Consider the following 10,900-nt stretch of genomic DNA (forward strand, 5'->3'; position numbering starts at 1 on the left):
GTTTCCCTTTCACGATGATGTATACTTCTACTTTACTATGTTTCAGAGGAAAGTATTGTACTTTTTACTCCACTACATTAATTGGACAGCTATAGTTACTTGACAAATTAATACTGTAGAAATCCTATAAATCAACATACTCAACAGTGTATAAAATAGTTAAAATTACTTTCACCATTGACACTGAAATCCTGTGTACATATTAATGCATCAGCAATCCCACATCCATGCATACATTATCTAAGCACTTGTCCTATGTAAGGTCACCGGGGGGATGGAGCCAATCCCAGCTGACATTGGGTGAAAGCCTGGACAGGTCGCCAGTTGCAATCCAATATTATAAATTATAAGAATTTGACACTGCCTTACCAGAAAACAAAACCCAAATCTCTCCAACAAATTCTCTTTTTCCCAACATGGCCTGATTGGCATTTTATTGGGACCTCTGATGTCTTTCAGACCAAATGGCAAACTTGAGGGTAACCTATAAAAATCTATCTATCTAGCACATAGATTTGAGGCTGTTTAATTGGAGGTCTGGCACTGTAGGATAATCAGTTAGTAGTGTCTTATGTTATTAAGCTTCAGGCTAAAATAATTCCTTTATTAAATACATTCAGTTGAACAGGGCAATGTACATTAACAACACCACAACACAAGAAAATGATATACAATAAGGGACGAGGCAGACAGATTAGACAAATAAAATAAAAAATACAAAACAATAAAAACAAAACGAGCAGAAAATACATTGTATGAGGGAGATATAAATTAATATAAAGCCTATAAATTAATAGACTTTTTACTGAGTAATTTGCCAATTATTAAAGAGGTTTTTCACATCTTGTCTTGTTTTCTACAAAGTTGCAGAATCATGCAACAGCTTTGAGCTATGAAGCCATTCCGCGTCGTACCGTCACGTGACCATACGTGACGCAGAGGCGTATGAGCTCCGCCCCCGGCTCGAGGGGTTTTGTTAAGGGTCACGTTGCGCTGCAGCAGTGAAACAGGAGACTCCATCGCATCCTCAGCACCCAGCTCACCTGTATTCTCCGCGTCCAGATACCCTTCAGCAGGTAAGAACAAACCGGGGTCTGATCTGTATGACAGTTTCAGACACTCTCCCTGTGTTACTGATCACGGATAGACGATTAAAATAAAAGTGATGGTGGCGTGATGCTGGTCTGCACGACCTAACTTACAGCTAACTTTATCTTCCCTCAGCTAGTTAGCCATGAATTAATAACAGCCGTCAGTACCTGTGACTCGTGTGCCGTCGTCTCCTTTGACAGAAAGCCATTCAAGTTTCCAACCTGTTTAGAAATGTCTATTAAAACTTGCAGACCATCATGGAAATACGCAACCGGAAGGGCGTAAATACGGTGACCTTCAAGGATGAAAGTAGCCAGAGGAGAGTCCTTCGCGTCTGCTTTCATCTTAAATCGACACACGCTGTTACTTTGTTTAATTTGTGTAGATTGAAGTTAGTAATCCGCATGGCAGCAGTGGTTTCCTGTCGGTGTGTGTATCTGTGACAAAGCACGTACACCTCCTGTGATGTTATGGGAGGAGGGGCGGCCTGAGGATGAGTAATCTATGGGAAGGAGGAAAAAATTGATCTAGATTCACAAATGGATGCATTTGTACAACCAGACTTCATTTTACACGCATAACATTAGTATGCAGCACATAATTTGATTCAGCTAATGTTCACTGTAGAGCTGAAATTATTTATCAATTAGCAGATTGACAGTTCAAACGAGCCTTACATTTTCTAAGGCCCCTACCCTTCTCAAACGTGAATATGCGCTGCGTTTGATCGTAAACTCAATATATGTGGCTTTTAGACTGTTGGTCAGACTAAATAAGGAATCTAAATAGATTGGCATGGGCTTTGATAAAATGTGAGGTGCATTTTCAACAAATTTCTGACATTTTATAGACTAAGAAATTAAGCAAAAGACAAATCCGCATAATAATCAATGAGGAAGATAATAGTTTCTAAATAGAAGTATAGCTGCTGCAACTAAAGATGATTTTCAGTTTCGATTCTGATTAATTTATTAATTAACTGTTTGGACTTCAACATGTCTAAAAATAATAATTCACGGAGCTCAAAACCCAAAGAGATTTTATTTATCATCAAACTAAGAAACCATAATAGCCACATTTTACTGACCGAAGCAGTTAATTTTTGGCATTTTGTGTTAAAAAATTAATAAAGATTATTTGATTATAATAGTTAATTTTCTGTCTCTCAGATAATTGATTAATTGACTAATCATTTGAGCTCTAGAGTATAAAAATTAGAAATGGAGGTTCATACATTTATAGGCTAGTTGTACAATCAGACTGGATGTTAATCTAATAAACATAAACCCTGGAACATAGGGCACATATATTCTGATTTAGTGTTAATCCTAGTTTTACAACATCACACTGTAGTGTAATCACATTTTTCCTTTTAACTGTAATCATCAGAGCTCCTTCTGTGTGTAATGGCAACCCAAAATGTATTGAACTTTTTTTTTTTTAAGAGGTCAGTTTACCAGTGTTTAAGAGGTAAATGTCTTGAAACACATCTGCACATTTTCACCAGTGTCACCCTCTCTCTCTGAACTGCAATGCACGCAGCCTTGACGTCTGCCATTAGGCTCTTGTATCAGAGAGCCGCATGGGAAACAGCGCTCCTGCTGGCGCTGCTGGGAGCAGCCCAAACGCAGAGACGTGCATCAGTGCCAAGGCCAACAGCCCGTCTGGTAACAAAACGCAGCAGACCAAGCAGGCTTTTTACTTTTGAATAGTGCTGCCCCGCGGGAGCCATTTCACCCCCTTTAAAGCTCATGCAGCTTGCAATGTAGAGAAAATACCAAGGTGGGTTAACCTCCAGGAGGCGATAATGATACAAACAAGGCAACAAGAAATATGTTCTTTTTCTCCTCAAACGCTTCAATACTCTCCTTATGCACATGCTTATCACTATAATATCATCTATCAATAAATATTATCAGTGCCAGCCTGAGTTTAGGTAGATGGCGTCCTGCCTACAGCCTTATAAATACTAGGCAATGTAGAGCGCAAGCTTATATTGTAGTTTAATGCTTGCAGCAATGCTTTGAAGCAAGACCAGCTGCTGCATGACTGCTACAGATGTTCATTCTGAACTGAGTTTGATGTTTATTTATTTGTGATGTGTAACTGCATCCTGTTTTGGTAAGTGAGCCTATGCGGCACTGATTGATTGACTGACTGCTGTAGCGTAAAGAACACAGAGTGATGTCTGGTGTCATCATCCTGTCCTTTACTGAAGTGAAAAAGTCTATACAAACAACAGATACGTGGAGTTTGAAATAGGTTTTTGTGTCAAACTAGGGTCTAATTAAACCTCAATGAAAAAGTTTTAACAGTGTTTAAAAAATGAGCGTAATAGATATGAATTTTAATGTAGATTACTGTCCCTTCAGTGCATACCTGTAGGTCTGGCCTGCGATATGATTGCAGAGCGCTGCATTTGACTGATGTTTAATGATAGTTTATTTAGCATGCAGTGATCACAGCTTTGAGGGGTTCTGCATGACGCCACAGTGGGGAGGTGGCCGTTGCATCTTCATGTCGCAGTGCACAGATGGTGTTTGTCTTGTTGAGGCTGGCCACTGTGCAACAGGCTGGAAAGAGAGAGATACAGTTGAGACAAACTAAATATTAATTTCAAAAATATACGTGTCATCGTGACGATCCAAGTGCATTAATAAAACCTATGGTTTTCAAATTATACAGTGATGTCCTTTGTCAGAAGCTAAGCTCTGCACACTGTCTGGAAGATAAACCTTGTCAACAGTGGTAGTGTGTGATAGTGGGATCAGAGGGCTGCTTCTTTAAATCATAGCAAAGTGACATTTCTGAACGGTTAAGACTTGAAGTGATCAGACTGGCTGAATAATGAACATAATATGCTAATGATCTGCCATTTTGGTAATAAAGAAACTGTTTTACTCTGCAACAATCCCACCAGGCTATTCCAAGCTGTCCCCAGGTGGGGCGGCTAATTGTGATTTAAGGATAGATAAATTTTTAGGGTGTGCAGGATTTAAAATGCCTCAAACCATTTTGTTGGGTTTTCCATGAAGCTCCTCTTTGTACACCACTCGAGGAAATGAAGCCTCAAGCAGGATACTTAAAAAAACAAACCAATCAATAAATCAATATATCCTTGAAGAAACCCTTCCAATTTCATTAAAAGAGAACCCTCCCCTCCCCCTCTTCACTTGATTGGATTTTTGGATAATCATTCCCACTAAATATTGATCTTGTTCTTAGGTTCCATCCATAGGAACCTAAAAGCATTTTCTGGAGACACACATGCAGCAAATGCTAACAATAGAAAACACATATCAGTGCCTCTTTCTGCTTGGTGTCTTTTTATAATTCCATTTGCATGAATCAGGTTGTAGCCCTGTTTATGGCCTCCAGTAACTGAGACCAAATGCAACATCTAGCCTACTACTGTCTGAGGAGATGGAGGCGATGCTGCTTCTTATGTGGTGGATTTTCAGTATCTCACAAAAGACACTTTATTTTTTTTTTACATTTTCACTCAATTTTGTTGCCAGCGTTTTAGACATTAATGGCTGTGTAATTTGTTATTTTGAGGGGACAGCAAATTTACACTGTTATACAAGCAGTACACGCACTACTTTACAGTGTAGCAAGGTGTGATTTCTTCAGTGTTGTCACATGAAAAGATGTAATCAAATATTTCATATAAATGTGGGGGTGTACTCACTTTTGTGAGATACTGTAAGTCTTGAGTAATTGTTGAATATTGGTGCACAATAGTGTTCCTGATTGATTAGCCCATCACATGTTTGGTTTTTTTAACCGTGTACATGTGAAACATGTAACGCTACCAAACCTGCTCCAGGCTGATCATATGTCAGAAGCAATTCATGGACACAATAAGGCATTGTCCTTCATGTCCTTTTTTATGCTGTCAGGCAATAGAAAAGAAATGCGGAAAAACTTCCAGGCATCATTGTTCAGGTCTATATTGCCAATTGAACCAATGTTTGTTTTAAAACATTTTCTTTACAGCTCACATATTTAGTAACTTCCCATTGTGTGATGGACTAAACATGGCCTAAGATTTAAATTTCCACATTGCCTTGCACATTATTTTGCAATATTTTCTCAGCAGAAACCCAGCCACAAATTGACATTATTGTTAAAGCACGCAGGTGTTTCACAAAAGATAGCAGGTATTTGCTGAGCATGAGTTTTGACAGAGTGGAGCGAGGCCGTACGCACACACAGATCATGCCTATGCCCTTGTTTTGGCCTTTGTCAAGTGTAAATGCCCTGTTATTCACTAGAGAGGTCTGCATGCAGTTTATACTCCTGGTTCCTCTCAGGAGATGTACTGTACCCTGCAGGCCTTTTAATTCCACCTGCACGTAGAATTGAACTGTTAGCAGTGAGGCGTGTGTGTGTGTGTGTGTGTGTGTGTGTGTGTGCGTGCTCTAAAGGTTGTTATCTCATAGCTTTAAGCGGAGGATTAACACAGATGATAGAAGGTATGTCAGGCAGTGTCCTAACACAGCAAACCAGCCTCAGAGGGGAATCCAATTGTCATGAGTTTGTTGGTGAGCTATGCTAAACCCTATGGTTTATGTTGCATGGGTTTCTTTTTCTATGGTAATAAAATACCATTTACGGTGTATTTAGATAGCTTATACTTAGTTTAGTCATTTACAGTCAGTGTAGCAGAACATCGTAAATATAACTGTTTCTGTCCAGCTCTCTTTCCTGTATAGCATACATAGACAGCTGTCTGGAACTCAGTCAGCTCTGTATTTGTCCCTAAAGGACTATTTTCCACAAACAGAAGTTTGTGGCTGGTCCAATAGTGTGGCTCATGCATGTATACGTGTGATGCTGAACAAAGCTATAACCAATGACCTTGTTCATTGGGGAGCCGCATGGCAAGCGGTGCAGTCGACTAGAAAGAAGTCACAGCTTGTTCTCTGGCATAATGTGCATTAGTGGGAGTGATGAGTTTTAGGGATGTGTGAAAATGGGAATTTACAAGCCCTATGTGTGCATCTTGTACTTGTCAGAAAGCTGCTGCAGCATGCCTCAGTGAGCACAGAAGGATGTTTGAAGGACACTAGGTCGGGTGAAGAAAAACATGGAAACAAGCCTTGTTTTAATCACTGCAAATAAATAAAAGGCATGTATACGTGCAGTGCATTGAGAGATGAAATGACATTAGGGGAAAACAGGAGAAGTGTTGCTGAGGAGGGAGAAATGAGCCGTGCTGCGGCCACTCGAGCAGCTATAATGAGGTCTGGCAGCAGAGTGTATAAAGGAGGCCTGTTACATAATCTCTCTCGGTCTTCTGTGGTTCGAATGGGGCGGGGGGGAGCGGTGTTATGTAACTGCTTATTTATGGCAGAGCGAAGCAGGGAATTGGGAACAAAATAATCTGGTTCGAAGCATTTTTGTGCATATCGTCAACAGTACAGCTGCTGCTGTCTCGAATAAACCAAATATATCGGGAAGAATTTCATATATGTCATATTCAACCCCAGATGGTATGAATGTCTCAGGCTTTTTGTCGTTTTCACCCATCCTCCTGCCATCACTGAGAAGAGCTTAGCACTACAGCGAGGTAACCACATTGTAGAGACAGGACGGACAAAAATGGAGGCCAGTGCTGGTCAGTTGTTGAGATTGAAACAATGTGACGTCTCCATATCTCTGTCTCCCTCTCTCTTTCAGCCATCATGACTCACCAATATCCTGCACTGACTTCTGAGCAGAAGAAGGAGCTGCAGGACATTGCTCAGAGGATAGTAGCTCCAGGAAAGGGCATCCTCGCTGCCGATGAGTCCACCGGTATGTGTGTGTGGTTGCAAATGATAACATAATTGATGTCTTTCCTGTGAAGTTCTACATGGACTGGTACATCCTCACACTCTTTAAGATAACTGTGCACCAAACCTTCTTCACTTTCATTCACAAATTCGTAGAGAGGGTAAGTCAGTGTTAAGCAAAGTCTGATAGATCTATGAAGCATTTAGGTTAACATTTCCCTGCTGCAGCTCACATTCTGGCATAATTTAGTGTTTTTTCTAAATATAGTAATGTTAATGTTAAGGGTCCTGAATGTTTGACACAACAATCGCAAATCAACATATCTTTCAGATTTCAGTTTGCACAGTTTTTCACCAAAAATACCTGGATGTTTTGATTGAATGATTTTACGTTCTCATGCATTAGATAGTCCTTTAGTTCGGTCCATTTAAAAAAAGATGTCTTTACAACTGAGCTGTCATTGAGTGAATAGCCCTACTAATAGACATTGCAAGCAGTGTCAAACCCTGACTACTTTATCCTCAACAGTTAAGTAGTTACGTACTCATGAATAAAGTCTGCCTTGATTTGAGTCGTGTGTGTGTGTGTGTGGTTACAGGTAGCATGGGGAAACGTTTGAACCCCATCGGAGTTGAGAACACAGAGGAGAACAGGCGTCGCTACCGCCAACTGCTCTTCACAGCCGACCAGCGCATCGACAGCTGTATCGGAGGAGTCATCTTCTTCCATGAAACCCTCTACCAGAGCACAGACGATGGCACTCCCTTCGCCAAGCTCATCAAAGACCGCGGCATTGTTGTTGGCATCAAGGTAACGAGTGCATATATTTAAACCTCCAGACTTGACCTCTTTAGTTGGGAAACGGTGGGTGTCACCTGGCCTTACAGTCAGTTTAAATTGGTTTGTTAATTGAATAAGACAAAAATGCTCATCATTTCTCTTACTATTACAACCATTCTCCCACAAATTTTAACAATTACTTGGTTTCAGCTACTGGCTGTTTTTGTGCATGGTTTGTCACACTCATCCTCAGTCTCCTAAAACGCAAGCGAACATGACTATGGTAAGCTCAGCCTTATTTGGTGGCTGTTTGCTTTAGCTCTGAATGTCTCCACTATTACAGTGTTGATATTAATCTACAGCCAAGTATTTAAATCAAAGTAGATAAAAAAACACACTTGTCATTTGTTTGGCCGTTTAAAACTAGAAAGGCTCCTGCGCCGTTTATGGAATCACAGGCTCGTTGCACACACAGACTCACCCATAACAGCCGAGCAAGTTGAGAGGACAGTGGGTGAAAGAACCTTCAGGATGCATGTTCAGGAAAGCTGTGGTTAGTTGTAAGAGTGAAATTCAATCCGCTCTAATGCAATACTATAGAAAACCAATTATGTCCCTTTTTTTAATATAAGCCAAAAAGTGGAAAGTGGAATCAAACACTTTCCGTTTCCCTCTTTACAGGTGGACAAAGGTGTTGTGCCCCTCGCTGGAACAAATGGAGAGACCACTACTCAGGGTAGGAGGCATTAGGAACACACCTCCTCCACACAAACATTAAACCCCCCATGCTGTGTTTCTGATGGCTGGTTCTGTGTGTGCGTGTGTGCAGGTCTGGACGGGCTGTCTGAGCGCTGTGCGCAGTACAAGAAGGACGGTGCAGACTTCGCCAAGTGGCGCAGTGTGCTGAAGATCAGTGACACCACGCCGTCTGAGCTGGCCATCTATGAGAATGCTAATGTTCTGGCACGATATGCTAGCATCTGCCAGCAGGTTAGTGTTTGATTACTGAGGATGTTATTTAGTTACTGAGGATGTTGTTAAGTTAAAGTCCCACAATTGAGCATATAACAAACTCACGTAGTGTTTCTATGACATGGTGAGAGTTTGCGTTAAACTTCTTCTTTGAACGCCTCCTAGAATGGTATTGTTCCTATTGTGGAGCCCGAGATCCTTCCTGATGGAGACCATGACCTGAAGCGTACCCAGTACGTCACTGAGAAGGTGAATTTACTAAGGGAATTTTTATGTTAAACAAACCTGTGTACTTTCTGTAAAATTTATATTTTGCTACATGTTAGTGACAGTGATCTCAGTCTTTTGACATGCACGTGTCTGTCCTGCTGCCAGGTCCTCGCTGCAGTCTACAAGGCTCTGTCAGACCACCATGTTTACCTGGAAGGGACACTGCTGAAACCCAACATGGTCACAGCTGGACACTCCTGCTCTACCAAGTACAGCAGCGAGGAAATCGCCATGGCTACCGTCACCGCCCTGCGCCGCACTGTGCCTCCTGCAGTCACAGGTCAAAGTGTTATGTTAGTTAGGATTTCATTAGTTGCATTAAGTTCAGAACCAGATCCTCCTTTTTTTTCTTTTTTTTTTTGAAAAATCCAAGTAGATATATATTCATTATTTTATTGCTGTAAATTTTGTATTTAGCTGACTTTTTGTGGTCTGACTGGGAGGTATGTTAGCTTTGCAAGTGTACCAACTGAATGCTGCCTCTTTTTTGCTGATAATTAGTGCCAAATTACACAGTACTTTCTGGAATATCACATTTTTATTAGGACATTCTTAGGGATTTATGGACCCGTTGAAAAATCCACATCATGTATTGCAAGAGAATTAATTTTTTTGTCCCACCCTCAGATATTAAGGAAACCAGATAATTGAAATCAGGTTAGAGCATATTGATAACGTGTGTATTTGCTTGTTTCTGGGTTTTTTTCCCCCCAGGAGTGACATTCTTGTCAGGTGGCCAGTCTGAAGAAGAGGCCAGCGTGAACCTTAATGCCATTAACAACTGTCCGCTCCCCAAGCCCTGGGCCCTGACTTTCTCCTACGGCCGCGCCCTGCAGGCCTCTGCCTTGAGCGCATGGAGAGGAGAGCTGAGCAACGAGAAGGCCGCCACCGAGGAGTTCATCAAACGTGCTGAGGTCAGACAAAACATCTTTGCAGGGTAAAATGAAATTGAAACTCCCTTTGTGCAATGTTGTTAATTAGAAACAATTTTTTGTCTCTTCTCCAGGCAAACGGTCTGGCTGCGCTTGGCAAGTACGAGTCTTCTGGAACTGTTGGCGCCGCTGGAAAATCCCTCTACGTGGCTAATCACGCCTACTAAACATCAAAGTACCACATCCAACTGTGGTCTAAATGTAGTCTTATATCTGCTCTGCTATTCCCCCTCACTCCTCCATCACTCACAGGCCTGCACTGTCTACTGTACTTTAGCGTTGTCGGTTATTAAAATTACATTATTAGATATATATTTAAAAACTTAATGGAAAAGTACAATACTAAAAGGAACAGGCTTGTTTAATTGTTTTGAGACCATTTATGAACCATTTTAGTCATGTCTAGCTGTCTATAATGGTTATTGGGCTCAGATAAAAATTTTAACAGTAGACCAAGATAATCAGTCAATATTCAATTCCCAAGCAGGTCAGATCAGCGTGTTTCACTTCTGTCAGAACGCAGTGTCGGGCTCATCCTTAAAATACTGTATTAACGTCTGCCCCCTGACAGAGGGCACAAACGTTAACTTGATCTTGTGAGCGACTGTCCAAATGTGTGGAGTGCTCGTTGTGCTTATAGACAGCTGTAGCTCCAGCAGAGGTCAGCAGACACTCCGTAATACACCACCACTATACACCAGGATTCATCCTAATCTTTCTGTTCACGTACTTCGAATCACCACTAATCAGAGAAAACATCTTGTGTGTCTAACCTCAGTAAAACATTAGCTTTAAATTGCATACAGTAATTAATGTATTAAGTTGTGTGAAGGTGTCAATATTATGTGATGTTTGTGTCCCCCCCTCCTGATTGCCCCAGCCCGACCCCACGGGAAGAGGAGATGGTTTCTACTGACAACTATAATGTGGACCAATATGTGGGTTAGCAGCGGGGGAGTCAGTCACTGCTGTGTTTTAGAGTCCTGTGGTGTTTGTGATGTTAATATTGTTCTTGAAGCACTCGGTGTGTCAAATAGTGGAGAAAAATAAACAAATTACCAAAAAAGAACCTA

The 10,900-nt window shown here is 41.1% G+C and overlaps 1 protein-coding gene across 1 annotated transcript; it reads left to right on the forward strand.

The window, feature by feature from the left end:
* The first annotated feature begins 924 nt into the window (after positions 1-924).
* On the forward strand, positions 925-10,900 carry aldocb (aldolase C, fructose-bisphosphate, b). The gene is made up of 9 exons (XM_038708775.1): positions 925-1,076; positions 6,778-6,894; positions 7,472-7,683; positions 8,335-8,389; positions 8,483-8,643; positions 8,791-8,874; positions 9,001-9,175; positions 9,610-9,809; positions 9,902-10,900. The coding sequence occupies exons 2-9, from the start codon at positions 6,783-6,785 to the stop codon at positions 9,992-9,994; spliced, it is 1,092 nt and encodes a 363-aa protein (XP_038564703.1). The 5' UTR covers positions 925-1,076; positions 6,778-6,782; the 3' UTR covers positions 9,995-10,900.

The sequence above is a fragment of the Micropterus salmoides genome, unplaced genomic scaffold (assembly GCF_014851395.1).
Source record: "Micropterus salmoides isolate LMB-PRFRI ecotype aquatic unplaced genomic scaffold, ASM1485139v1 Ms_hic_scaffold_9, whole genome shotgun sequence".
Lineage (NCBI taxonomy): Eukaryota > Metazoa > Chordata > Actinopteri > Centrarchiformes > Centrarchidae > Micropterus > Micropterus salmoides.

What these genes read in the sequence shown, in the direction of transcription:
- aldocb (XM_038708775.1), top strand. Translation starts at nt 6,783, where the DNA reads ATGACTCACCAATATCCTGCACTGACTTCTGAGCAGAAGAAGGAGCTG. An exon ending in CGCTGCCGATGAGTCCACCG is followed by an intron (nt 6,895 to 7,471) that starts GTATGTGTGTGT and finishes GTGTGGTTACAG; the next exon opens with GTAGCATGGGGAAACGTTTG. An exon ending in TGTGCCTCCTGCAGTCACAG is followed by an intron (nt 9,176 to 9,609) that starts GTCAAAGTGTTA and finishes TTTTCCCCCCAG; the next exon opens with GAGTGACATTCTTGTCAGGT.